This window comes from Pseudophryne corroboree, chromosome 3 (assembly GCF_028390025.1).
Source record: "Pseudophryne corroboree isolate aPseCor3 chromosome 3, aPseCor3.hap2, whole genome shotgun sequence".
Classification (NCBI taxonomy): Eukaryota; Metazoa; Chordata; class Amphibia; order Anura; family Myobatrachidae; genus Pseudophryne; species Pseudophryne corroboree.
The window spans coordinates 311,446,802-311,471,838 of record NC_086446.1 but is presented as its reverse complement, the minus strand read 5'-3'; the positions used below and the strand labels follow the sequence as shown (position 1 = coordinate 311,471,838).

The window sequence follows — 25,037 nt, the reverse complement described above, 5'->3', positions numbered from 1 at the left end:
CCGACACTGATTCTCCCTCGTGGGGGTCCACGACAACCCCCTGGAGGGAAGGGGCTCATTTGCGCTCGCCACACTGTCGGTATGCCGGCATACTATACTACACCCCTAGAGACAGTAGGTAGAGGTAGCTTACTGTATTGATATACTGTATAAGGGAGCATCTCCTCTTCCCTTGTGTTTCAAGTGACTCTCAAGCGGTCTATGGAGGTTATTCCAACCCGATCGCTCGCTGCAGTTTCTCGCAGTGGCGTAAGTTTGCCCCAGTCGCCCGGAGGCAAGATAAATGTTGGTGCCCCCTCCATCCAGATACTAAATAAATAAATACATTTTATATATATATATATATATATATATATATAGTAGAATGAATGACCGGCACTCCAATAACATAAAATGTAGATGCTTGGTGCCCTCAATCAATGTAATACATCTTTTAAAACATTAAACGTGATACGTGATTTAAAACATTAAATGAAACGTTGACTGCCAAACCATGTATGCGTTGGATTGTCCCTCCAAGGTGCTGCGGACTACTACATAGGATCTGATTACGTTTATTAAGACATATATATATATATATATATATATATATATATATAGTTTACATCAGCAGCTCTCCCCTGACCCCCACCCCTCTAGAGCAGTGAGAGCAGCATTATCCCCCCCCCCTTGTAGAGCAGAACACAATGACAGCGCCTCCCCCACCCCACACAGTGACACCAGCGGCACCCCTTGCAGAACACAGTGACCCCACCAATGGAGCACTGTAACGGCAGACTTCTCTCCCCCCTCCCCCCACCAACGGAGCATTGCTGCGGACACTTCGCTTCTCCATTTCTCCCACAATGGAGCACTGCAGCGGCTGACTTCTCCCCCCTCCCCACTCACCCCGCACACGGAACATTGCAGCGGACACTTCTCTCCCCACTCTCTCCCACCACAGCGTGCAGAGCCGTGGCTGACAGTTTAGACGGTACAGTACATACCGTCCTCATTCTGCACCGCCCGCACTGTGACTGCTCCTCACCCAGGGCAGGTCACTCACACACCATTTAATGCAGCTCAGGGAGGAGCGCCGCTGATGATTATCGGCGCTCTGCCCCGGGGGTCCTTTACACACAATGGGCGTGGGAACAATGGAGGAAGTGCCCCTTCAGGCGTAGAGCCCGGCGGCAAAAGACTCTGTTGCCTCCCGGAGTTCCGCCTCTGGTTTCTCGCAGTGCAACGATCGGGTCGGAACTGCGCATGCGCCCCGGCACCGCAGTGTGCTGGTGCTTGCCATCCGTCGTTGCCTAGCGATCGCCTCTGAGGCAGAGGTGGTCGCTGAGTGGGAGGGGGCTGGACGGCGGCGTTAAGCCGCCATTTAGGGGGCGCGGTCTGGCCAACACAGGCGTGGCCAGACCACTGGGGGGGCGGACGCGGCGGCTGCGTGACGTCACACGCAGCCGCTGCGGGCCAGGGAGCAACGAGTAGCTCCCGGCCAGCACGCTAAAGCTGCGCTGGTTGGGAGCTACTCTTGAAATGCAAAGGCATCGCCGTTGTGTGATGCCTTTGCACTTCTGCGGGGGGGTGGGGGGGGGAGGGGGCGGCACTGACATGCTGGCCATCCCCCCGCATGTCAGTGTGAATGATCGTAGCTGTGCTAAATTTAGCACAGCTACGATCAACTCGGAATGACCCCCTATAAACAAACTGAGGGGTATGTAGTGGGGTTATTGACAACAATAAAATGCTTCTTACAGTATATTAATGGTGTTGCTAGTATAACTTTAAAAATGCTATTTTTACAGCATTGTTAAAGTTATATTACCAACACAGTTAAAATGCTTTAAATAGCATTTTAACATTGTCGGCATACTTGTGCCAGCAACGGGGCGACAACATAGACAGTATCAACATAATGACTGTCAAACTGACACATGCTGAAACATTATAGGTGAGAAACCTTGGCTGCCATGGATTATTTCATAGAAAAGGAATTTATCTGTTATTTATCATTTATGTTTTTCTTCTTCATACTGCATGGCAGCCCATACGAGGGGATGTACCCCAGCAATACAATAGGAAGGGTAATATATACCACAAGCCACATTATGCTGCATAATCAAACATTTACTGTATTTAGTGACTGTGTGGAGAAAATGTTTCCCAAATGAACAGTCGGTAGAGTATAAAATATCCAACTGATAATGACAAGAGAACACATGAACGTATGACTAGATGTTCATCCTGCGACCTTGCAAAGTTCTGCCACTGGGACCTGTACCTTTGCCCAGGATGATGGTAGCAATCTAGTAAAGTGACCTCCATTATTTCACCTATTACTAGTACTTTACACCCACTCTCCCTGTATACATGTGTGATTTCTTCTGTAATCCATCTGGAAATAGTCTCGAAGGGGAGAGATCTTTTGTAGCTGTCAGAATCAGAAACAGCTGTTCTATATTCATAATACCTTTTCTCTTAGACAAATATATAGTGATTGCTCTCACTATATAAATAAGTAAAGTTTCTTTTTCATTCTCGGCTGTAGATGAAAGGATGGTTATGCAATCTCCTGGTAATAAGAAATGTTGATACACCCTTTGGCAGAAACGTTGGATTGGCTCTCAAGACCAATTTATCTACAGAGATTATTATTTTTTTTTTAAATCATTGTACCATAGAACATGTAACGCTCCCGCTCTACTCTCAGAAGTGTTCACCATTAGAAACACAACTATCAGTGTCATCTCAGAGGAACCTCGTTCAGTGGTCAAATCTTCCTTCAGTAGGGTGAAGTTCCATTGAGCCACTTGATGGAAGGACAAATTATTTTTTCCTGCTTGGGAAGTCTTCTGATAAACTTAGCCCCCAGAAAGACACTCAGTGCTGATACCTGAACATTGAGTATTGATAAATGCAAAACCTATACTGCAAAAAAAATAAAGTAAAGTATGTGTAGCGTAGTACCATCAGTTGGAATCAGTATGCCTTCTCAGCAGCAGAGTTCCATTTTTCTTGCTTGAATGAGGGTGTTAATTACTGACTGTGATATTACCTTGCATCTCAACAATTTCCAGTAAGTTTCCATGCCATTAATGTAACTGCTCTATATTTGGGTGAAGGCTTTGCCGAAAAATCCACATGGGCGAAAACCACGTGGATCAGCGAATTTGCAGCCATTGCACGTGTTTTTTGATAGCGGGCATTTTCGACAACGCGTGTCTATAGTGGTCGTTTTCGACAGTTTTAGGGGTCTGTTTTCACCTACGCCGACTCGACAAAAAAAAAAGGGATGGGCGAAAATGGATTAAAAATAAGAATTTACTTACCGATAATTCTATTTCTCGGAGTCCGTAGTGGATGCTGGGGTTCCTGAAAGGACCATGGGGGGATAGCGGCTCCGCAGGAGACAGGGCACAAAAGTAAAGCTTTTACAGGTCAGGTGGTGTGTACTGGCTCCTCCCCCTATGACCCTCCTCCAGACTCCAGTTAGGTACTGTGCCCGGACGAGCGTACACAATAAGGGAGGATTTTGAATCCCGGGTAAGACTCATACCAGCCACACCAATCACACCGTACAACTTGTGATCTAAACCCAGTTAACAGTATGATAACAGAGGAGCCTCTGAAAGATGGCTTCCTAAACAATAACCCGAATTAGTTAATAATAACTATGTACAAGTATTGCAGATAATCCGCACTTGGGATGGGCGCCCAGCATCCACTACGGACTCCGAGAAATAGAATTATCGGTAAGTAAATTCTTATTTTCTCTATCGTCCTAAGTGGATGCTGGGGTTCCTGAAAGGACCATGGGGATTATACCAAAGCTCCCAAACGGGCGGGAGAGTGCGGATGACTCTGCAGCACCGAATGAGAGAACTCCAGGTCCTCCTTTGCCAGGGTATCAAATTTGTAAAAATTTACAAACGTGTTCTCCCCTGACCACGTAGCTGCTCGGCAGAGTTGTAATGCCGAGACCCCTCGGGCAGCCGCCCAAGATGAGCCCACCTTCCTTGCGGAATGGGCCTTAACAGATTTAGGCTGTGGCAGGCCTGCCACAGAATGTACAAGTTGAATTTTGTTACAAATCCAACGAGCAATCGACTGCTTAGAAGCAGGTGCACCCAACTTGTTGGGTGCATACAGTATAAACAGCGAGTCAGATTTTCTGACTCCAGCCGTCCTTTAAATGTATATTTTTAAGGCTCTGACAACGTCCAACAACTTGGAGTCCTTCAAGTCGTCTGTAGCCGCAGGCACTACAATAGGCTGGTTCAGGTGAAACGCTGATACCACCTTAGGGAGAAAATGCGGACGCGTCCGCAGCTCTGCCCTATGTCGAATGGAAAATTAAATAAGGGCTTTTATAAAACAAAGCCGCCAGTTCAGATACTCTCCCGGCCGAAGCCAGGGCCAGTAACATAGTCACTTTCCATGTGAGATATTTCAAATCCACATTCTTTAGTGGTTCAAACCAATTGGATTTGAGGAAATCTAAAACTACATTTAGATCCCACGGTGCCACCTTAGGCACCACAGGAGGCTGTATATGCAGTACTCCTTTGATAAAAATCTGGACCTCAGGGACTGAGGCCAATTCTCTTTGGAAGAATATTGATAGGGCCGAAATTTGAACCTTAATAGATCCCAATTTGAGACCCATAGACAATCCTGATTGCAGGAAATGTAGGAAAACGACCCAGTTGAAATTCCTCCATCGGAGCACTCCGCTGCTCGCACCACGCAACATATTTTCGCCAAATACGGCGATAATGCTTCGCGGTGACTTCCTTCCTTGCCTTTATCAAGGTAGGAATGACTTCTTCTGGAATGCCTTTTCCTTTTAGGATCTGGCATTCAAACGCCATGCCGTCAAACGCAGCCGCGGTAAGTCTTGAAAAAGACAAGGACCCTGCTGAAGCAGGTCCCTTCTCAGAAGTAGAGGCCACGGATCGTCCGTGACCATCTCTTGAAGTTCCGGGTACCAAGTCCTTCTTGGCCAATCCGGAGCCACTAGTCTTACTCCTCTTTGCCGTATAATCCTCAATACCTTTGGTATGAGAGGCAGAGGAGGAAACACATATACGGACTGGTACACCCAAGGTGTTACCAACGCGTCCACAGCTATTGCCTGCGGATCTCTTGACCTGGCGCAATAACTGTCCAGTGTCTTGTTGAGGCGAGACGCCATCATGTCCACCATTGGTTTTACCCAACGGTTTAATAGCATGTGGAAAACTTCTGGATGAAGTACCCACTCTCCCGGGTGAAGGTCGTGTCTGCTGAGGAAGTCTGCTTCCCAGTTGTCCACGCCCGGGATGAATACTGCTGACAGTGCTATCACGTGATTCTCCGCCCAGCGAAGGATCCTGGCAGCTTCTGCCATTCTGTTTCTTGTGCCGCCCTGTCTGTTTACATGGGCGACTGCCGTGATGTTGTCCGACTGGATCAACACCGGCCTTCCTTGAAGCAGAGGTTCCGCCTGGCTTAGAGCATTGTAGATTGCTCTTAGTTCCAGAATGCTTATGTGAAGAGACTTTTTCAGGCTCGACCACACTCCCTGGAAATTTCTTCCCTGTGTGACTGCTCCCCAGCCTCTCAGGCTGGCATCCGTGGTCACCAGGATCCAATCCTGCATGCCGAATCTGCGGCCCTCCAATAGATGAGCCTCCTGCAACCACCACAGAAGGGATACCCTTGTCCTCGGCGACAGGGTTATCCGCAGGTGCATCTGAAGATGCGACCCTGACCATTTGTCCAACAGATCCCTTTGCATGGAATCTGCCGAAAGGGATTGCTTCGTAAGAAGCTACCATTTTTTCCCAGGACTCTTGTGCATTGATGTACAGACACCTTTCCTGGTTTTAGGAGGTTCCTGACCAGGTCAGATAACTCCTTGGCTTTTTCTTCGGGAAGAAAAACCTTTTTCTGAACTGTGTCCAGAATCATCCCCAGGAACAGCAGACGAGTTGTCGGCATTAATTGGGATTTTGGAATATTCAGAATCCATCCGTGCTGCTTTAGCACCTCTTGAGATAGTGCTAAACCCATCTCTAGCTGTTCTCTGGACCTTGTCCTTATTAGGAGATCGTCCAAGTATGGGATAATTAATACGCCTTTTCTTCGAAGAAGAAATATTATCTCGGCCATTACCTTTGTAAAGACCCGAGGTGCCGTGGACAAACCAAACGGCAGCGTCTGAAACTGATAGTGACAGTTTTGTACAACGAACCTGAGGTACCCCTGGTGTGAGGGGTAATTGGAACGTGGAGATACGCATCCTTGATGTCCAAGGATACCATAAAGTCCCCTTCTTCCAGGTTCGCTATCACTGCTCTGAGTGACTCCATCTTGAACTTGAACTTCTTTATGTACAGGTTCAAGGACTTCAGATTTAGAATAGGCCTTACCGAGCCATCCGGCTTCGGTACCACAAAAAGAGTGGAATAATACCCCTTCCCTTGTTGTAGAAGAGGTACCTTGACTATCACCTGCTGAGAATACAGCTTGTGAATGGCTTCCAAAACCGTCTCCCTTTCTGAGGGGGACGTTGGTAAAGCCGACTTCAGGAAACGGCGAGGTGGCTCTGTCTCTAATTTCAACCTGTACCCCTGAGATATTATCTGCAGGATCCAGGGATTTACCTGCGAGTGAGCCCACTGCGCGCTGTAATTTTTGAGACGACCGCCTACCGCCCCCAAGTCCGCTTGCGAAGCCCCAGCGTCATGCTGAGGCTTTTGTAGAAGCCGGGGAGGGCTTCTGTTCCTGGGAAGGAGCTGCCTGTTGCTGTCTCTTCCCTCGTCCTCTGCCTCGTGGCAGATATGAATAGCCCTTTGCTCTCTTATTTTTAAAGGAACGAAAAGGCTGCGGTTGAAAAGTCGGTGCCTTTTTCTGTTGGGGAGTGACTTGAGGTAGAAAGGTGGATTTCCCGGCCGTAGCCGTGGCCACCAAATCCGATAGAACGACCCCAAATAACTCCTCTACGCATCGCCTGTCCACTGTCGTGTCCATAAAGCTCTTCTGGCCGAAATGGACATAGCACTTACCCGTGATGCCAGTGTGCAGATATCTCTCTGTGCATCACGCATATAAAGAAATGCATCCTTTATTTGTTCTAACGACAGTAAAATATTGTCCCTGTCCAGGGTATCAATATTTTCGATCAGGGACTCTGACCAAACTACCCCAGCACTGCACATCCAGGCAGTCGCAATAGCTGGTCGTAGTATAACACCTGCATGTGTGTATATACCTTTTTGGATATTTTCCATCCTCCTATCTGATGGATCTTTAAGTGCGGCCGTCTCAGGAGAGGGTAACGCCACTTGTTTTGATAAGCGTGTTAGCGCTTTGTCCACCCTAGGAGGTGTTTCCCAGCGCTCCCTAACCTCTGGCGGGAAAGGGTATAAAGCCAATAACTTCTTTGAAATTAGCAGTTTTTTATCGGGGCACCCCACGCTTCATCACACACGTCATTTAATTCTTCTGATTCGGTAAAAACTACTGGTAGTTTTTTCACACCCCACATAATACCCTGTTTAGTGGTACCTGTAGTATCAGCTAAATGTAACATCTCCTTTATTGCCAAAATCATATAACGTGTGGCCCTACTGGAAAATACGGTTGATTCGTCACCTTCACCACCGGAATCAGTGCCTGTGTCTGGGTCTGTGTCGACCGACTGAGGCAAGGGGCGTTTTACAGCCCCTGACGGTGTTTGAGGCGCCTGGACAGGCACTAATTGAGTGTCCGGCCGCCTCATGTCGGCAAACGACTGCTTAAGCGAGTTGACGCTATCCCGTAATTCCACAAATAAAGGCATCCATTCTGGTGTCGACCCCCTAGGAGGTGACATCCTCATATTTGGCAATTGCTCCGCCTCCACACCAATAACGTCCTCATACATGTCGACACACACGTACCGACACACAGCAGACACACAGGGAATGCTCTATACGAAGACAGGACCCACTAGCCCTTTGGGGAGACAGAGGGAGAGTCTGCCAGCACACACCAAAAAGCGCTATATATGACAGGGATAGCCTTATGATTAAGTGCTCCCTTATAGCTGCTTTTGTATTGATATATTGCCATTTATTTTGCCCCCCCTCTCTGTTATACCCTGTTTCTGTAGTGCAGTGCAGGGGAGAGACCTGGGAGCCTTCCTGACCAGCGGAGCTGTGACAGAAAATGGCGCCGTGTGCTGAGGAGATAGGCCCCGCCCCTTTTCCGGCGGGCTCGTCTCCCGCTATTTAGTACATTTAGGCAGGGGTAAATATCTCCATATAGCCTCTGGGGCTATATGTGAGGTATTTTTAGCCTTTTTAAAGGTTTTCATTTGCCTCCCAGGGCGCCCCCCTCCCAGCGCCCTGCACCCTCAGTGACTGCCGTGTGAAGTGTGCTGAGAGGAAAATGGCGCACAGCTGCAGTGCTGTGCGCTACCTTAAGAAGACTGCAGGAGTCTTCAGCCGCCGATTCTGGACCTCTTCTTGCTTCAGCATCTGTGAGGGGGCCGGCGGCGTGGCTCCGGTGACCATCCAGGCTGTACCTGTGATCGTCCCTCTGGAGCTTCATGTCCAGTAGCCAAGAAGCCAATCCATCCTGCACGCAGGTGAGTTCACTTCTTCTCCCCTCTGTCCCTCGTTGCAGTGATCCTGTTGCCAGCAGGAATCACTGTAAAATAAAAAACCTAAGCTAAACTCTCTAAGCAGCTCTTTATGAGAGCCACCTAGAATTGCACCCTTCTCGGCCGGGCACAAAAATCTAACTGGAGTCTGGAGGAGGGTCATAGGGGGAGGAGCCAGTACACACCACCTGACCTGTAAAAGCTTTACTTTTGTGCCCTGTCTCCTGCGGAGCCGCTATCCCCCCATGGTCCTTTCAGGAACCCCAGCATCCACTTAGGACGATAGAGAAAAACGGGTTATTGAATACACACAGGTCAAATTAGTGCAGATTTTCCAATTGCTGGAAAATTCGGCACTAATTGACTATACCTCTTAGTCTTTCCAGGTAAGTTCTGTGATGTAGATCATGTAACAGTTTAGTTGCTCTTCTTTGTACGCTCTGTAATGTATTTATATTCTTCTGGAGATATGGGGGGGCGGTAGGGGAATGTAATAGAAATCAGAAAGTGAGAGATTTCCTGTTGTTTTTTTTTTAAGTGCCAATCATTTACATGGCAAAATCAACCTGGTCTTACCATGTAAATGACTGCCACTTTAAAAAAATTTAAAAATTCTCCGAAAATCTCTCACTTTATGATTCTCACACCCTATTACATTCCCCCCCATGATCTCCAGAATTGAACACCGTATTCCAGATGAGGTCAACAATGACCTACACTAATTTTTTCCTGCTACTGATTTTCTGCTACTGATCTTCAACCAAGCATCTGACTTGCCTTTCTCATTGCTTTGTAACATTGCTTCCCAGCCTTTAAGTCACTTGAAATAGTGACTCCTAGATCCCTAGCCTCAATAGTTTTCATTATAATACCCTTGATACTATATTAAGCCTTTGAGTTTTTGAGACCCAAGTGCATGATTTTGCATTTTTTAGCATTAACTCTAGTAGCCATGTTCTTGACCATTCCTTAAATCTACCTAGATCATCAATCATTTGTTTTATCCCTCCCGGTTTGTCTACCCTGTTGCATATCTTTGTGCCATCTGCAAATAGGCATACCTTCCTTTTAATATGGTTTGCAATTTCACCAACATAAATATTAAAGAGTACTTAAGTCTTATTATTTCTCCATGTCCCCTATGCAATGTCTTAGAGGAGCACTGGAATCTATTGTTACTACACTATGTAGACAAAAGTGATTGGACCCCCCCCCCCCCCTCCCCCTCAAAATGGTATGCTCCTGCAGCAGACACATGTTCGTGAAGGTATAAAATGGGTAGAGGGCCACTGGTTAGATCATTTGCTAACTAAATGGATTGTCGGAAATAGCTATCTGAGTTTGAAAAGGGGATCATCGTAGGTCATGTTTCCAGGGTGATGCTGGGCTGGTGTACAGAAGATTTGGTAACCCGGATGGAGTGGCCAGCTCAGAGTCCAGATCTTAACCCTACTGCAAACCTCTGAGATGAATTAGGGCAACGGGTGCAGTCTAGACCAACTCAACCTTCCTCAGTGTCGCAGTTGCTCACTGTACTTAAGGCGGAATGGCAAAACATACTGCCTGCTGTTGTCCAGGAACTTGTTGACAGTTTGCCAGTTTGTCTGCAGTAATCACTGCATGTGGTGGACCTACAAAGTACTGACGTCAGTGTAACTTTTGTCTACATAATGTACAGATGTAGCCACGCTCATCTGTACATTATGTTGAATGGGGCACGTGTGCGTCGAAGACGCAGTTGTGGCTAACAAGGCACAACCGCTGTTGCCGAGATGAGCATGGCTACATCTGTATTAGCCAGTCTGTGTTTATTACAGATCTCCATTGTGTCTTTATTTGTTGCTGCTACCAGATCAGTTTTCTTGGTGCTCATTGCCCAATTTAAAGTTGTAATCCAGAGATGTCTGTTCCTTATCTCTCAATCTTAGTAGTTCTGACTGTAGATTGTGCATGTGCCAACCCGCCCTCCTACTTTAGAAGAATTCAAAATATGGAAAGCACTATATGATAGTCAGCGGTGCAAGTATGCGGGTACGCTTGGGTACAAAGTACCCATAAGAATTTGGCAGCGGGTACGCAGTACCACCTGCCACACACTCTGCCATTACCACAATTATAATGTACCATAAAGCAACAAGACCATGGTGTTTGGCAGCATGACGGTTTCTCCCACTTTGTCAGGGTTACCGGGAGTGCGACAGTGGCTGTGTTTTCCTGTTATAATGGAGGCATTACTATATATTGTTAGTAAATTGGGGTCATCACTATATATTTCTATTATACTAAAGGTATCACTATATATTTCTGTTAAACTGGAGTGATTACTATATATTTTTAGCCTTACCTCCAGATAAAAAAAGGGGGCACTCCCACTAGCAGCATGTGGCCACGCCCCCTCACAACACATGACCACACCCATTTTTCAGCACTCAGTACCACTAAGAATATATTGCTACTTGCACCACTGTTGATAGTTGTGAAGAACTAATTTCCAATAATTTCAAGCATTTTCTTATACAGTAGTTGCACATTGTACAGTCTGTACTTGATGTGCTAGGCACTGTATCTTAGGACACAGCTCTGCTGACCAGTTTACTTTGTTTTGAATATTATTTATGCTAATGCTCAGAATATCTGTTATGATGGAATGAACTGACCATTTCACTGAATCACAATCCAACACAAAATATCTGCAAAAATGTTATCACTTGTGTTCTGATTTTATTATATTGCCTATTTTGATTTCTCCAATACCTGAATGTCATCCAGACATAGCCACAGTTTGACATCCTGTTTTTTTAACTCTGTGTTTGTGATTGCCATTCCAAAAAATAGATAAAATCAGTTATCACTACAATTATTAAAATGGCAGTAAAATAATACTCTGTTCCCTGGTGATACAGGCTGGCAATGGTAAGAGGAGTCTTATTAATTCACCAACCAGTTATTATTATGTCACATAACATATACCACCCAACATTTGCAGTCTATGTTTATTTTATGGGCACGTCTTCTGCACCATAGTGTTTGTGGCCATGCCCCCCAGTAGCCATGTTTAGCATTTTTCAACTGGTAGGCTGCCCCCTAACTATACATCCCATGTTTAACCCTAGCACTATAATTGCTACTAGTGCTCCTTGTCTCGTCTCCTCGTCCCAATGAATTGCCACATGCATTAGGAGGCACCTGTCAGTGAGTGGGGAAATACCCCATGACTACCCGCAAATCGTGTTAAACATGCCGTGTGTTGGACAGACTCCTCAGATATGTGCTGTTATAATCAGAAAAGTGACAGGTGTGCTTTGCTTAGCAAAATCACGTCACAATATGGAGAACACTGAAAAAAAAAATGAACCACATATGATGTCAATTTAGTGAAGAGGAATTGCTATTACAGTTTTGGAAAAAGTTGTAGAAGCTTTGTACATTTAACAGCTTTGGAACACAACTGCCTGTTGAATGGGGGTGTTCTCTGAAACAGACATCACCAGGACCACTTCATCCTGGTTATCTCGTTTACGGTGGGATTTTAAGGAAGACAATGGCATAAAATAAAAACTGAGAGCTCCTATTGTTACTTCTTACCTTTCATTAGAATTTTTTGTGTGTGTTTTTTTAGATGTTTGTGTAAGGATATTCATAACCAGAGCCAGCCCTAACCAATATGATACCCTAGGCAAGATTTTGGCTGGTGCCCCCTAGCACCACCGCTAGTTCTGCCTCTGACCCTACAACCCTTTCCCAGCACCATCACCCCCACCCATAGCAGTCCTTTTTTTTCTTCTTCTGCCCCCTGTACTCTCCTTTGGTGAGGGGTTAAGAATCCAACACTGCCTCATTATTGTTTCTAGCAGTTAATCACATACATCAATCTATTTTTAGTTCAGCTCCATGTAATTCCCACAGACATGTTGCATGAGAGGTTTTATGTCCTTGCAAAGTTTTATTGTTCTAACTCAGCCAGAGCAATGTCATTACTCTGCCAAAGTCTGGTTTCACGATGGACACTAACACAGGGTTACTCTTTTTAGTTTTAAGACTGTATAGTGGTTAGCATTACTGCCTCTCAGCACTAAGGTTATCAGGTCATGACTAATTTGTATGGAGTTTGTATGTTCTCTCAGTGTTTGCATGCGTTTCCTCCAACACTCCAAAACATACTAGCAGGTTAACTGGCTGCAAACAAAAATGGAAAGAAAAAAAGAAAGAACAAAAACAAAAAACCTTTATGTGTGTACATGTGCTATGGAATATACTGTAGCTCTTACACTCCATTGTGGCAGGGACTGATGAGGAGTAAAATATTTGCTGTAAAGTGCAACAGAATATGTGTCCACTATATAGATAACTGTTACAAAATAAATAAAGTTATTTAAGAATGATCCTCTGATAGCTAATGCCCTATTACCTGAATCTTACATTTTCTGGAGCAGATTTTAAAATAAATAAATAAAATATTTACTGTTTGCTTCAGTTTTTGTTTAAGCTTTTAGCTATCAGGTGTGAAATACATCTATGGGATTATTTACCGTATAGCCGCTTATACACGGGGCAGAGAGAGGTGTTGCAGCAGCCAGGGCAGAAAATGAGGTGCTGCAACATCTAAAGTAGAGACGTGTTGCAGCTTCCAGGAAAGACGATGCAGAAACTGGGGCAGAGAAAAATTATGCAGCAACTAGGGCAGAGAAGGGTGCTGCAGCAGCTGGTCTAGACAAAAAGAGATGGTACAACAGCAGGGGCAAAGAGTTGTGCTGCAGGACAGATGTAACTCTGCTGCACAGCTACAAGCAGACAGTGAGACCTATAAAGAGGGCGGGAAGAGCTGTCAGTGCCTCCTGCTGTGGTGCCTCTGGCCTGCCCTATTCCCTACCTACTGTATTCTCTAAGTCCGAGTCAGTGTGCACCCCCTCTGCTTCTGCTTTGCGGTTGCCTGTACAGCATCTGACAGTGCAGTGTGAGGAGGGAGAGTGGCAATGCGCCCTCTAACTTTTTCGGTGCCCGGAGCTCGCGCTCCACCGGAGCCACCCTCGCTACAACTGTTCATACTGTCACTGTAGGAAGCATTGCCAAACAATTTAATGCAGAGAATTTGGGGGGCAGTGCGAGAAAGAAAGATTATTTCTTTTTCATCCACTAGAGGTCACTGGAGTACTTTTGGGATATGGCTGGTGCGATAGCAGGGATAGGCACATTTAAATATTTAAATGTGTAACCCTCCTTCCCCTCCATACTCCCAAGATGCCTCAGTGTTTTTTGTGCCTTCATGGGATAGCACATTCTGGACTGAAGCTCCAGACTTTTATTTTTATTTAATTTTTTTTTTTTTTAATTTTAACCACAGCCCTTCCCAGCTTATTACGAAGCTTGGGTCCGGGTCTGTGTGGGCTGCTAAAAGCAGCAAAGGCTTGTCGGAGCTCAGACAAAGGAGCCCCGCCATAGCCTTGGCTGAGGAAGCAGGACAGAGCTTGCTGAGAAGCTCCGTCATTGCCTCCAGATCCCGGCAGCAGGTAGAGCGCTCAGTGTGCCTGTTTTTTCTATTGCACGGTCTCCCCAGCCCACACGCTGTGTAGTGTGTGGGGGGGAGATTACTTATGCTGCTACCCTGCGCATCCCCACTGTGAGCGGGCAGTCAACTCCTGCGCACCGCCGCCGCTCCCAGCCCCTCACTCTGTCAGCGGCCGGTCAGCTCTTGCTAACCGCAGCTCTGTTTGGGGGAAGATCCACATTCCGCACTGCCCTGCGCCGCACCCGCCCAGCCCCTAGCTCTGTCAGCGGGCGGTCAGCTCTTGCTAACTGCCGCTCTGTTTGGGGGGGAGGAAATCCACCACTGCTGTCAATCAGCGGTCGTCAAGACACAAAGCCAGCTGACAAACCAATGGTATGATGGCCTTCCAGCCCATCTTGGATCTTCTGTTGTGGGAGCATGCCTTCAAACATTTCACTTGGCATAGTTTCAGACATCCATAGATGGGACGATCCGCAGTATAGTTTGATTGTCTACCACCGATGCGGTTTATCAACACAGATCTGCCTCTGTCAGCAGACAAGAGGGCAATTCTGCATACCGCTATTCAGTCAGGGGTTTTATTACAATCTTTTTGTAGTACCAAAGCCGTACGGCTCTGTCAGACCGATATTGAACCTAAAGGGGCTCAATCAGTACGTCACTTACTCCAACTTCAAGATGGAATCCCTGCGGTCAGGGATTGCAGGTTTAAAACCACAGGAATTAATGATTTCGCTGGATCTCAAGGATGCGTATTTACACATTTCAATTTGGCCACCGCATCATGCATACTTAACGCTTGCAGTACAACAAGACCATTATCAATTTCAGGCACTACCGTTTGGCCTTTCATCAGCGCCTCGGGTATTCACAAAAGTGATGTCTGTGATGATAGCTCATCTCACATCCCTGGTAGTAATAATAGTTCCGTACTTAGACAACCTTCTCATCAAGGCATCGTTTCAACAAATACTCCTTCAAATTGCCGTATTATCGTACAATGGGCCTAATTCAGACCTGATCGTAGCCGTGCAAAATTTTGCAGGGCTACGATCAGGCATACTGACATGCGGGGGGATGCCCAGCACAGGGCCAGTCCGCCCTGCATGTCAGGCCCCCCCCCTTCCCGCACAGAAGTACAAAAGCATTGCACAGCTTTTGCGTGCTGGCTGGGAGCTACTCATAGCTGCCCGTGTCACAGAGGCTGTGTGTGACGTCACGCAGCTGCTGTGGCCCGCCTCCCACAGGGTCCGGCAACGCCTGCGTTGGCCGGACCGCGTCCACAAAACGGCGGCCAAACGCAGCCGTGTCGCCCCCTCCCACCCAGCGACCGCCTCTGCCTGTCAATCAGGCAGAGGCGATCGCTAAGCAAAGACAGCCGTCAGCTGTCAGCCATGCGCCGGCGCACTGTGGCACTGGTGCATGTGCACTTCTGACCTGATCGCTGCACTGCGATGAACTGCAGCGTGCGATCAGGTCAGAATGACCCCCAATGTACTAGTTCAGCGCGGTTGGCTTGTCAACTTAAAAAAAAAATCAAGCCTGGTCCCGTCTTCAGAGGCATAGCGTGTAGCCATGGCACCCGGAGCAAGCTCATATCGCAGCGCCCCCCCTCCCCCATATATACTTAAACACATACCCATCACCTTCCTCAGACACAGCCCCCATCACCTTCCTTAGCCCCTAGACCCTCATCTTCCTCAGCCACAGCTCCATCTTAAGCCCCCATCACCTTCCTCAGACCCCAGCTCCATCACCTTCCCTGTAGAGGCAACCTGAATTATGCCAAGTTAGAGCCTCTTACACATATAACACCTCAGTAGAGCCCCTTGTAGACATTACGGCAGGTAGCCCCATATACACACTGTGCCATATAGCCCATTATACACATTGTGCTAGGTAGCCCCATATACACACTGCACCAGGTAGCCCCATAAACACTACACCAGGTAGCCCCATAAACACACTGCACCAGGTAGCCCCATAAATACACTGCACCAGGTAGCCCCATAAACACACTGCACCAGGTAGCCCCATAAGCACACTGCGCCAGGTAGCCCCATAAGCACACTGCGCCAGGTAGCCCCATAAGCACACTGCGCCAGGTAGCCCCATAAGCACACTGCGCCAGGTAGCCAGGACTGGAGAGAGTGTGAGTGTGTGTCTCACACTCCCTGCAGCTCCGGGACCCGCCGCTCTCCTCATGCTCCTGCAGCTCTGGGACCCGCCGCTCTCCTCACGCTCCCGCAGTCCCGGGACCCGACGCTCTCCTCAAGCTCCTGCAGCTCCGGGACCCGCCGCTCTCCTCACGCTTCCTGCAGCTCCAGGACCCGCCGGCGCCCTCTGACAGTTTCGGCGCCTGGAGCTCATGCTCCGCCGGAACCGCCCTCCCTACGCCCCTGCCCGTCTCAACAAATTTAATTTCTAGGAAAGAATCTGGATACGGTAGATCAATGCATTTGCCTGTCAGAAGATAAAGCACAATGTATTCATCATCTAGTAAAGTTAGTGCTCAAACCGCATACGGTCCCGGTGCACTCGACTGTTAGGAAAGATGGTGGCGTCTTTCGAAGCACTCCAGTTTGGAAGATTTCACTCATGTCCTTTTCAGCTATATCTTCTCGCACAGTGGTCAGGCTCTCATCTACAAATTCATCAGATGGTGCGGTTGTCTCCAAGGGAGTATCGCTACTCTGGTGGCTCCAAATAAAAAATCTCACCGTGGGAGAAAGGTTTGGAGTCTGGAATTGGATAATTCCAATGGCAGATGCAAGTCTCAGAGGTTAGAGAGCAGTAGTCCTACAGTGTCAGATTTGGTGTCTATGGTCACACCGAGGAAGATTACTGTCAATAAATGTCCTGGAACTCGGGCTAATTTACACCGCTCTGCAACAGGCAGTTCACGTACTCCAGTCTCAGACTGTTCAGGTTCAGTTGGACAACGCGACGGCAGTCGCATACATCAACAAATGAAGGAACTCGAAGTCGCATGGCAATGCGAGAAGTTGCTTGAATTCTCATTTGGGCCGAGCATTACCAAGTGATATTATCGACAGTGTTCATTCCGAGAGTGGACAACTGAGAAGCAGATTATCTCAGCTGTCAGGATTTTCATCCAGAAGATTTCCAGATGTTAATCCAGCGGTGGGGTTACCCACAGGTGGATCTAATGGCATCTTGCCAAAATCATCAGACATCCTAGTATGTGTCCAGAGCAAAAGATCCAAAGGCAGTGGCAGTGGATGCTCTCGCAATACCGTGGCCGTACGGCCTGGTGTACCATTTCCACTGCTTCCTCGTGTTGGTAAAGCGGATCAAAGGGGAGTCCATGACCGTCATACTAGTGGCGCCTCATTGGCCTCGGAGAGTGTGGTTCGCGGATCTCTGCAGTCTACTCACAGACGATCCGTGGTTGCATCCGCTACGTCCATTCCTTACCCCGATTTAGCGCGACTGTGTTTGACGAAGTGGCTGTTGAAATCGCTCTCTTAAGACGAGAGGGCATTCCAAAGTTGGTTAATCCAACCATGTTATGAGCTAGAAAGCCAGTTACAGCAGCTCATTATCAAAGCATTTCGCTAGCTTATATTGGTTGGTGTGAAGCTCGCAAGCTTCTGACATCTTCTTTCAGGTTATCCCGTCTTTTGCTATTTTTATAGACGAGATTAGTAGGAGGAATACGTTTAGCAACACTAAAGGTGCAGGTTTCCCCTTTGTCAATTTTCTTTCAGCGCCGTTTGTCTCTTTTGCCAACAGTGCATACGTTCCTACAAGGTGTCCTTAGCGTTCAACCTCCGTTTATACCACCTACAGCTCCATGGGACTTGAATCTAGTTTTAGATTTTTTTGTAGTCCTCACTTTTTGAACCCTTACAACAAGTGGATGTTAAGTTTGTCACTTAGAAAACAGTTTTTCTCCTAGCCTTAGCTTCAGCAAGGTGTGTTTCAGAATTAGGGGCGTTGTTATGCAAACCACTGCATCTGGTGTTTCATGATAACAGAGCGGAACTTCGGACGAATCCCGCTTATCTACCAAAGGTATTATCTTCTTTTCACATAAATCAACCAATCATAGTTCTTGTTTCTCAGAAGGTTCAGGAACTCCAGCTACTTTGAATGTGGTTCGTGCGATTTGCATTTATGTAGCACAAACATCAACAGTACATAAAACAGATACATTGTTTGTTCTCTATAATGCAGTCAAGATAGGTTGGCCAGCTTCAAGACAGAGGTTGGCTACATGGTTTAAGCTGACCATTCGTCAGGCTTATTTTTATACTAATTTCATCTATTTGCAATTGTTAGACCGCTTCTTAAAAAACCTAATTTAGATCCCGACTGCATGACCAACTACAGACCGGTATCAAACCTTCCTTTCCTAGGAAAGGTTATTGAGAAAGTAGTTGCAAATCAACTGGAAACCCGCCTGACAACCCATGATATTTATGATCCATTTCAATCAGGATTCAGGAGAAGACATAGCACTGAAACAGCCCTGGTGTGTGTGTTAAATGATCTTCTGATGGCAAAAGACAGAGGTGACTGTTCAATATTAATCCTTCTGGATCTCTCTGCAGCATTTGATACCGTGGACAATGGGCTTCTGATTGAGCGACTGATACATTTCTGTGGTCTGGATGGTACAGTCCTAAGCTGGTTCAAATCATTTCTCACAGGCAGGTCACAGAGAGTATCATCTGGATTATACTCATCACCACCAGTGCCATTGCCATGTGGAGTCCCACAAGGTTCTATACTATCCCCCATGCTTTTTGCAGTATACATGCTCCCATTGGGCGAAATAATCAGGCGCCATGGCCTGGTCAACCACTGCTATGCAGATGATACACAACTGTACTTGTCCTTTGCTCCGGGCACTGATAACCCAATAGCAACCCTAAATGGCTGTCTAGCTGAACTACTGGAGTGGATGAGCGCCAGCTGGCTGTGACTGAATCCGGATAAAACAGAGGTCCTTATGATACGACCGCAACATCAAAGGACAAGACTGCAGCATAGCCAACCAACTGGACTTACACTAGGGGATTCAGAATTACAGACCAGTGATCGTGTGCGGAATCTTGGCATTGTCCTGGATGGTGGCTTGACACTTAAACATCAGATATCAACCACAATCAAATCCTCATTCTTTCACCTGAGGAACATAGCCAGAATCAAGCACTTAATTCCCTCAGATGATATGCCAAAAGTCATACATGCATTTGTATCATCTCGTTTAGACTACTGTAATGCCCTCTATCTTGGTCTACCAGCAAAAGAATTGCAGCGCTTACAGCTGGTGCAAAACACAGCTGCCAGGCTATTAACCAACAAGCCCCGTTCTAGCCACATAACACCCATCCTCTACTCCCTTCACTGGCTGCCTGTACGATGGCGAATCATCTTCAAGATTGGCTTACTGAGTTTCAAAGCATTACATGACCAAGGCCCAAGGTACCTGAAACAGCTTCTGACCCCATACTGCCCCACTCGATTACTGCGATCTGTAGATGAAGGACTTTTAGCAGTACCTAGAATCTACCGTAATTCATCTGGGGGTCGAGCTTTTAGTCATGCGGCTCCGACTCTATGGAACTCACTTCCCCGCACAGTGCGAGAGGCCCCAACTATAGAATCCTTTAAAAGTAGACTCAAGACTTTTCTGTTTACTCAAGCATTTCCATAATGTCCCTTTTAGTATCTTCATGCTTCTGTATTTTGTGAAAATGTACTTCATTATTTTCTGCACTATATTATGCTATGTATCTGTTAAGCGCCTTGGGTCCTATTGGAGAAAGAGCGCTATATAAATAAAATTATTATTATTATTATTATTATTATTATTATTTCAGCACATTCCATGCGTTCTGTGGGAACGTCATGGCCAGCAGGTCGTGGGGCTTCCACGCCATTACTTTGCCGTGCGGTTACATGATTGTCAGTGCACACGTTTGTGCACTTTTACAAGTTTGATACTTTTGCGGCATCAGCATCTTGCTTTGGCCGTCTACTGTTACAGGTGCCAACCAGCTCTCCCGCCCAAGGGGGAAACTTTGGTAAGTCCCAAGAGTACTGCAGTGACCCCTAGTGGATGAAAAAGAAAATAGGATTTTGGTAGTTACCAGATAAATCCTTTTCTTTGAATCTATAGGGGGCACTGGACACCCACCCAGTGCAGTTTCACCTGTATTGTGGTATGTTCAGTTTATACTTATATTACACATTATCACCTGCTTGTTTGAAGATTAAGGTGATTGTTATCTGTTGTCGTTTCAACTTTCTAGTTGTTCGTTATATTATAACGTTATATGTAATTCTCCATTGTTCATCCTCTCTTTCGCTCCTGTTCGGCTCAGAAAAAAACACTGAGGCATCTTGGGAATATGGAGGGGAAAGAGGGTTACACATTTAAATATTTAAATATGCCTATCCCTGCTATCGCACAGTCCATATCCAAAGAATACTCCAGTGCCCCCTATGGATTAAAGAAAAGGATTTATCTGGTAAGTACCAAAATCCTATTTTTGATTTTAGGCATAGAGCTAAAACAGCTTGGAAATTCCCTTATCCAGAACATTACAAGCTTCGACATTCATTTTTTACACAACATGCAATTTGTCCCTACTGTCCCTTTCAACATAGTACATTAGATAAAGGGCAGTATCCAATTAACGGCTAATTGTCTCGCCGGGGGCTCACCAATTAGCCGACACGAGACACAGCTTATTGGGAATTTTGCTTCACCTGCCTTAGGTAGGTGAAACCAAATCCCCGAAAGTAGCCCCCCACTGCGGCCGCCGAAAACACACAGGTTTAACTGAACCTATGTATTTTCGTGAGAATTTTTTTTTTTATAGGTGATCTAATTGAATAGCCTGTAAAAAAAATATCGGCCAAACATCGGGGAAAAAGTGTGAAAAACCCAATGTTTTACAGCAGCTACTTGGATACCGTCTGGTATGTCTTATCAGGTCGCCACGCCAATCTCCCTCGAAGTAGCACTTGCACCCAGTTCTCCTTTCAATACCTGACATTTGAGGTAGCAGGTCTTGAATTGTCATGTTTCCTTCCTGTGCTTTGTTGCAGTTCCTTGTACTGTAGGATAATGGGATTGTTCACATATACAAGTCATTTACTGCAGTAAATGTTTTATGATCAGTAGCCATTAAAAAAAAAAAACATTATCTAATAGTGGGGGCTCTCATCAATTTAAGTCTGGTTGCTTGAATGGGAAGCATTCGATATCCCGGCGCGCAGCATAACGGCGCCGGGATCCTGACAACTATTCTCCCTCCTGGGGTGGCCACGACACCCCTGGAGGGAGAATAAATAGCGAGGCCGCAGCGTGGCACGCGTAGTGAGTGCTCAATGGGCTCTTTTGCTCCCACCCCACTGCCGGCATTCCGACAGACGGGATATCGTAGTACACCCGCTTGAATGGCTGAAAGGATGAGGTAGGCTTGGAATGATCATTGAAGTTAACAAATAAATTGATTAGTTTCACTTAAAAGCTTAATTCCAGAAAATTATGTAACAATCATTTTTAGATTCTGTCTCAGAAATATTGCTCACTTATCTATACTGTTTGTAATAATATGCATGGCATAAAATGTGTTTTATATAGGTCTTGACTGAAGGTATCTAATCACTAATTACTAATTACTAATCAGCTGTGTACCTGTCTGAAATGAAAATAAGTATGCCCTGCCATAAATAGCAATTTAAGGTGGTAGAACAACATTGAGCATGCATGTCTATTTGAGTCTCCTGACATCACAAATTCCATTAAATAAAGGCTGTTATTATAATTATCTTAACTGCTTATTGGATCGAGTATTATAATAACCATCATATTTGATAGACTGCATTTACAGAAATGGAAGCACAGTTTTGTGCAAAGTACCATAATTGAAAAACATGTATAGCCATACAATTTCATTAGAAAAATTGTTGCATAAATGTACATGCTAATTTGCATTATTATTATTATTATTATTTTGCTTATCACTGCAAAACATTATTCACAATAGGGAAAAAGTACACAGTACACAAACTACATACAATTTTGCTCAGCAACACACCTTTTAGTTCATAATAAATGCCTATGTGAAGCAGAGCCACCGGCAACAAAGCAGCGACGTACTGTGACAAAATCTTATCATACAGCAAATCTATATCTGCAGTTGTCATAATCTGGGACACTATAGGGAAAAGCAATCGTATCAGCCATGTACAAGGTACTCATGCAGCAAGCCTGCTCTTAAATGACCCACCACCTTAGAGACCAGAATTAGTTGTCCAAGTACATTTGTCACAAAGAGGGAAAATATGTGTGGGCTGATATTACCAGACTGAAATGCAGTAAGAATTGATCAATTATAATATAAATCAATTATAATATAAATCCGCATTGAACAGTGACCAACATCAGCCAGAAATGTGATCAGGCTTTTCAGTATGTTGTACTTGCATGGTCAGGTTCCTTACTGATAATACTATTACATGGCTGTGCTGATCTAGGTTGCCTAGCATGTGTGTGGGCAGCTCTATCTAAAGTCTTATAAATCAAAATGGCTATTGAATGGCTCTTTTTATACACTTGCCACAAATAATTCAATGCCATGATGGGTGGGGGTGGTACGGGGGAGAGCATTGCATGTGTCTGGAAATCTGGCATTTATCTAGCTTATAAATTTGTCCAATTGAAGCCAACACAGAAAGTAAACAAAACAAGATGAAGCAGCAGCTTAGTCCCATGTTCTGTACAACCCTTTATAGGCTGATTATATTGTTTCCAGGAGGAAAAAATCAGTGAAAAACGAAGACTGCAAAGCCATCACAAATCAAAGCAATAATATTTGTGATCTATACTCAATATATTTCTGCATCAGAATATTTTGTAAAGAAGTATTCTTCAATATATTTATTGCTCTCGTGTTGATTTAGGGATGGGCTTTCATGAAGACCTCCATCGGATCGGTGCCAAAGAAGGATTGAAGGGCAGGAAGCTGCAGAAAGCAATGGAAAGCTTTGCCTGGAATATTACTGTACTGAAGGTATGTAGCAGACACCTCAGTGGCAACGCTGTGATCCACTGCTGCCATCCACTGGTGGAATATCAAAATTCAATCTGTGATTACAATTTTACACACTGATATCACAGGCTTTGTGACCTTAATGTGTAAATGTAGATTCAGTGGAGGTAGCCATTTTATATTATAAACTAATAAGAGTGAAACCTGTCTATCTTTTATAAAGTATTAAGACTGTAAGCTGTAAGGTCTTTCTTCCTTGTGTGCTTTTCCCTCCCTTACTTATACCATCAGCTATTGTGGGTATTATGACTGCATATGCAGCATTATTTATACAGTTTGTAGTTCATGTTCTGCAATGTTTGTACTGTAAGGGGCCCATTTTTTTTAATTATCTGGTTTTATACCATATATTTAGTATTCATTATCACCACAATTCAAGGCAATAAGAATGTCTGTACCACCCGGATATATTAAACATCACATCTAGAGTCTGAGCACTAAAAAATAAACTACAAATCCCATGCCACCCCTGGCACCCCACTGTCTCAGCCGCCCTGACTGAATATGGACAGCATGGCCAGGTCCAGCTGATGCCCGCAGTTCCCCCTGACCTCTGCCGCAGTTCCGCCTGGAACTGCATGTTACGGGGGGCAAGCACCCTTTTTGCACCCCTATAAATCCGCCACTGCAGTCCACAAGGTCAGCCATAGATCATACATATTTAAAATTTTATTTCTACTTTCTTGACAAAATTTTGCAATTTTTTTATTCTTTTAGGTATTGAGAAACATTGGGCTAATGGTGTACTAATACGCAACAACTACTTTTTCACCTAATTGAAATACACATTGCATTATTGTGTGGTAACAATAATCAGAAATAACTACTAAGGGGGCACATATTTAGACAGAGGAGACTACACTGGACTACTTAATGTCAGGTTTTGAACTTCTTTTGGGCTCCAGGATTGGGCCACTGAGCAGATCTGGTTAAAACTGGAGTGAGCAAATAGGTGAACGAGTGATGACACTCCACAGTCCGCTCTACCCTCTAGATCATGGGTCTTCAACCTGTGGCCCACCAGCTGCTGTGGAACTACACATCCCAGCATGCCCTGTCTCAGTTTTAGCATACCTTAATAGCAAAACTGTGGCAGGGCATGCTGGGATGTGTAGTTTCACAGCAGCTGGAGGGCCACAGATTGAAGACCCATGCTCTAGATCAGGCATTCCCAACCGTGGTCCTCAAGGCACACCAACAGTGCAGGTTTTAGTGATATCCAAGCTGCAGCACAGATGGTTAAATCAAAATAACTGAGCTACTAATTAAGTAACCTGTGCTGAAGCCTGGATATCACTAAAACCTGCACTGTTAGTGTGCCTTGAGGACCGTGGTTGGGAATGCTTGTTCTAGATATTAAACAGGAAATGTGACATGATAGGGGATTCTGCAATGACCATGGACTGCTGGTAGAGACAGGTACTGCACACAGGTAACTAGTTAGTAGCAGGAATAGCACACTACAGTATGAGAGCAGTCTTGGGCTAGCAGTATATGATGGTAATGCGGGTGGTAGCTTAATAACACACGAGGACAGCTGCATATGGTAGCTGACAGCACACAATGATAATGCAGGAAACAAACTGGTGTAAATAAGATGGAACCAAGGGATAGTACATATTGTGCCGCTATAGGTCTTCGCTTCTTGAGGAGACGCAGGAAGGTACATCGACGAGATGTAAGAACCTCATGTTTGCCAGAGCGGGAAAGTGAGAATTCCTCTCCCTGGCGGTACCCGCCAGAGCGCACAAGTCATCAACCTAGTGCTGATGCGCTGTGTTTCTCCCCCTGGCCGGCTCCAGGGTGTATGCGCGAGAACTCA

The 25,037-nt window shown here is 45.6% G+C and overlaps 1 protein-coding gene across 1 annotated transcript in view; it reads left to right on the top strand.

Annotated features, from left to right (window-relative positions):
* Positions 1 to 25,037, top strand: part of LOC135055403 (inactive phospholipase C-like protein 2) — a 296,430-nt gene that overhangs the window by 254,837 nt on the left and 16,556 nt on the right. Inside the window, exon 5 of the mRNA XM_063959425.1 lies at positions 23,067 to 23,176. Coding sequence (XP_063815495.1) covers positions 23,067 to 23,176 — 110 coding nt within the window. The remainder of the gene's footprint in view (positions 1 to 23,066; positions 23,177 to 25,037) is intronic.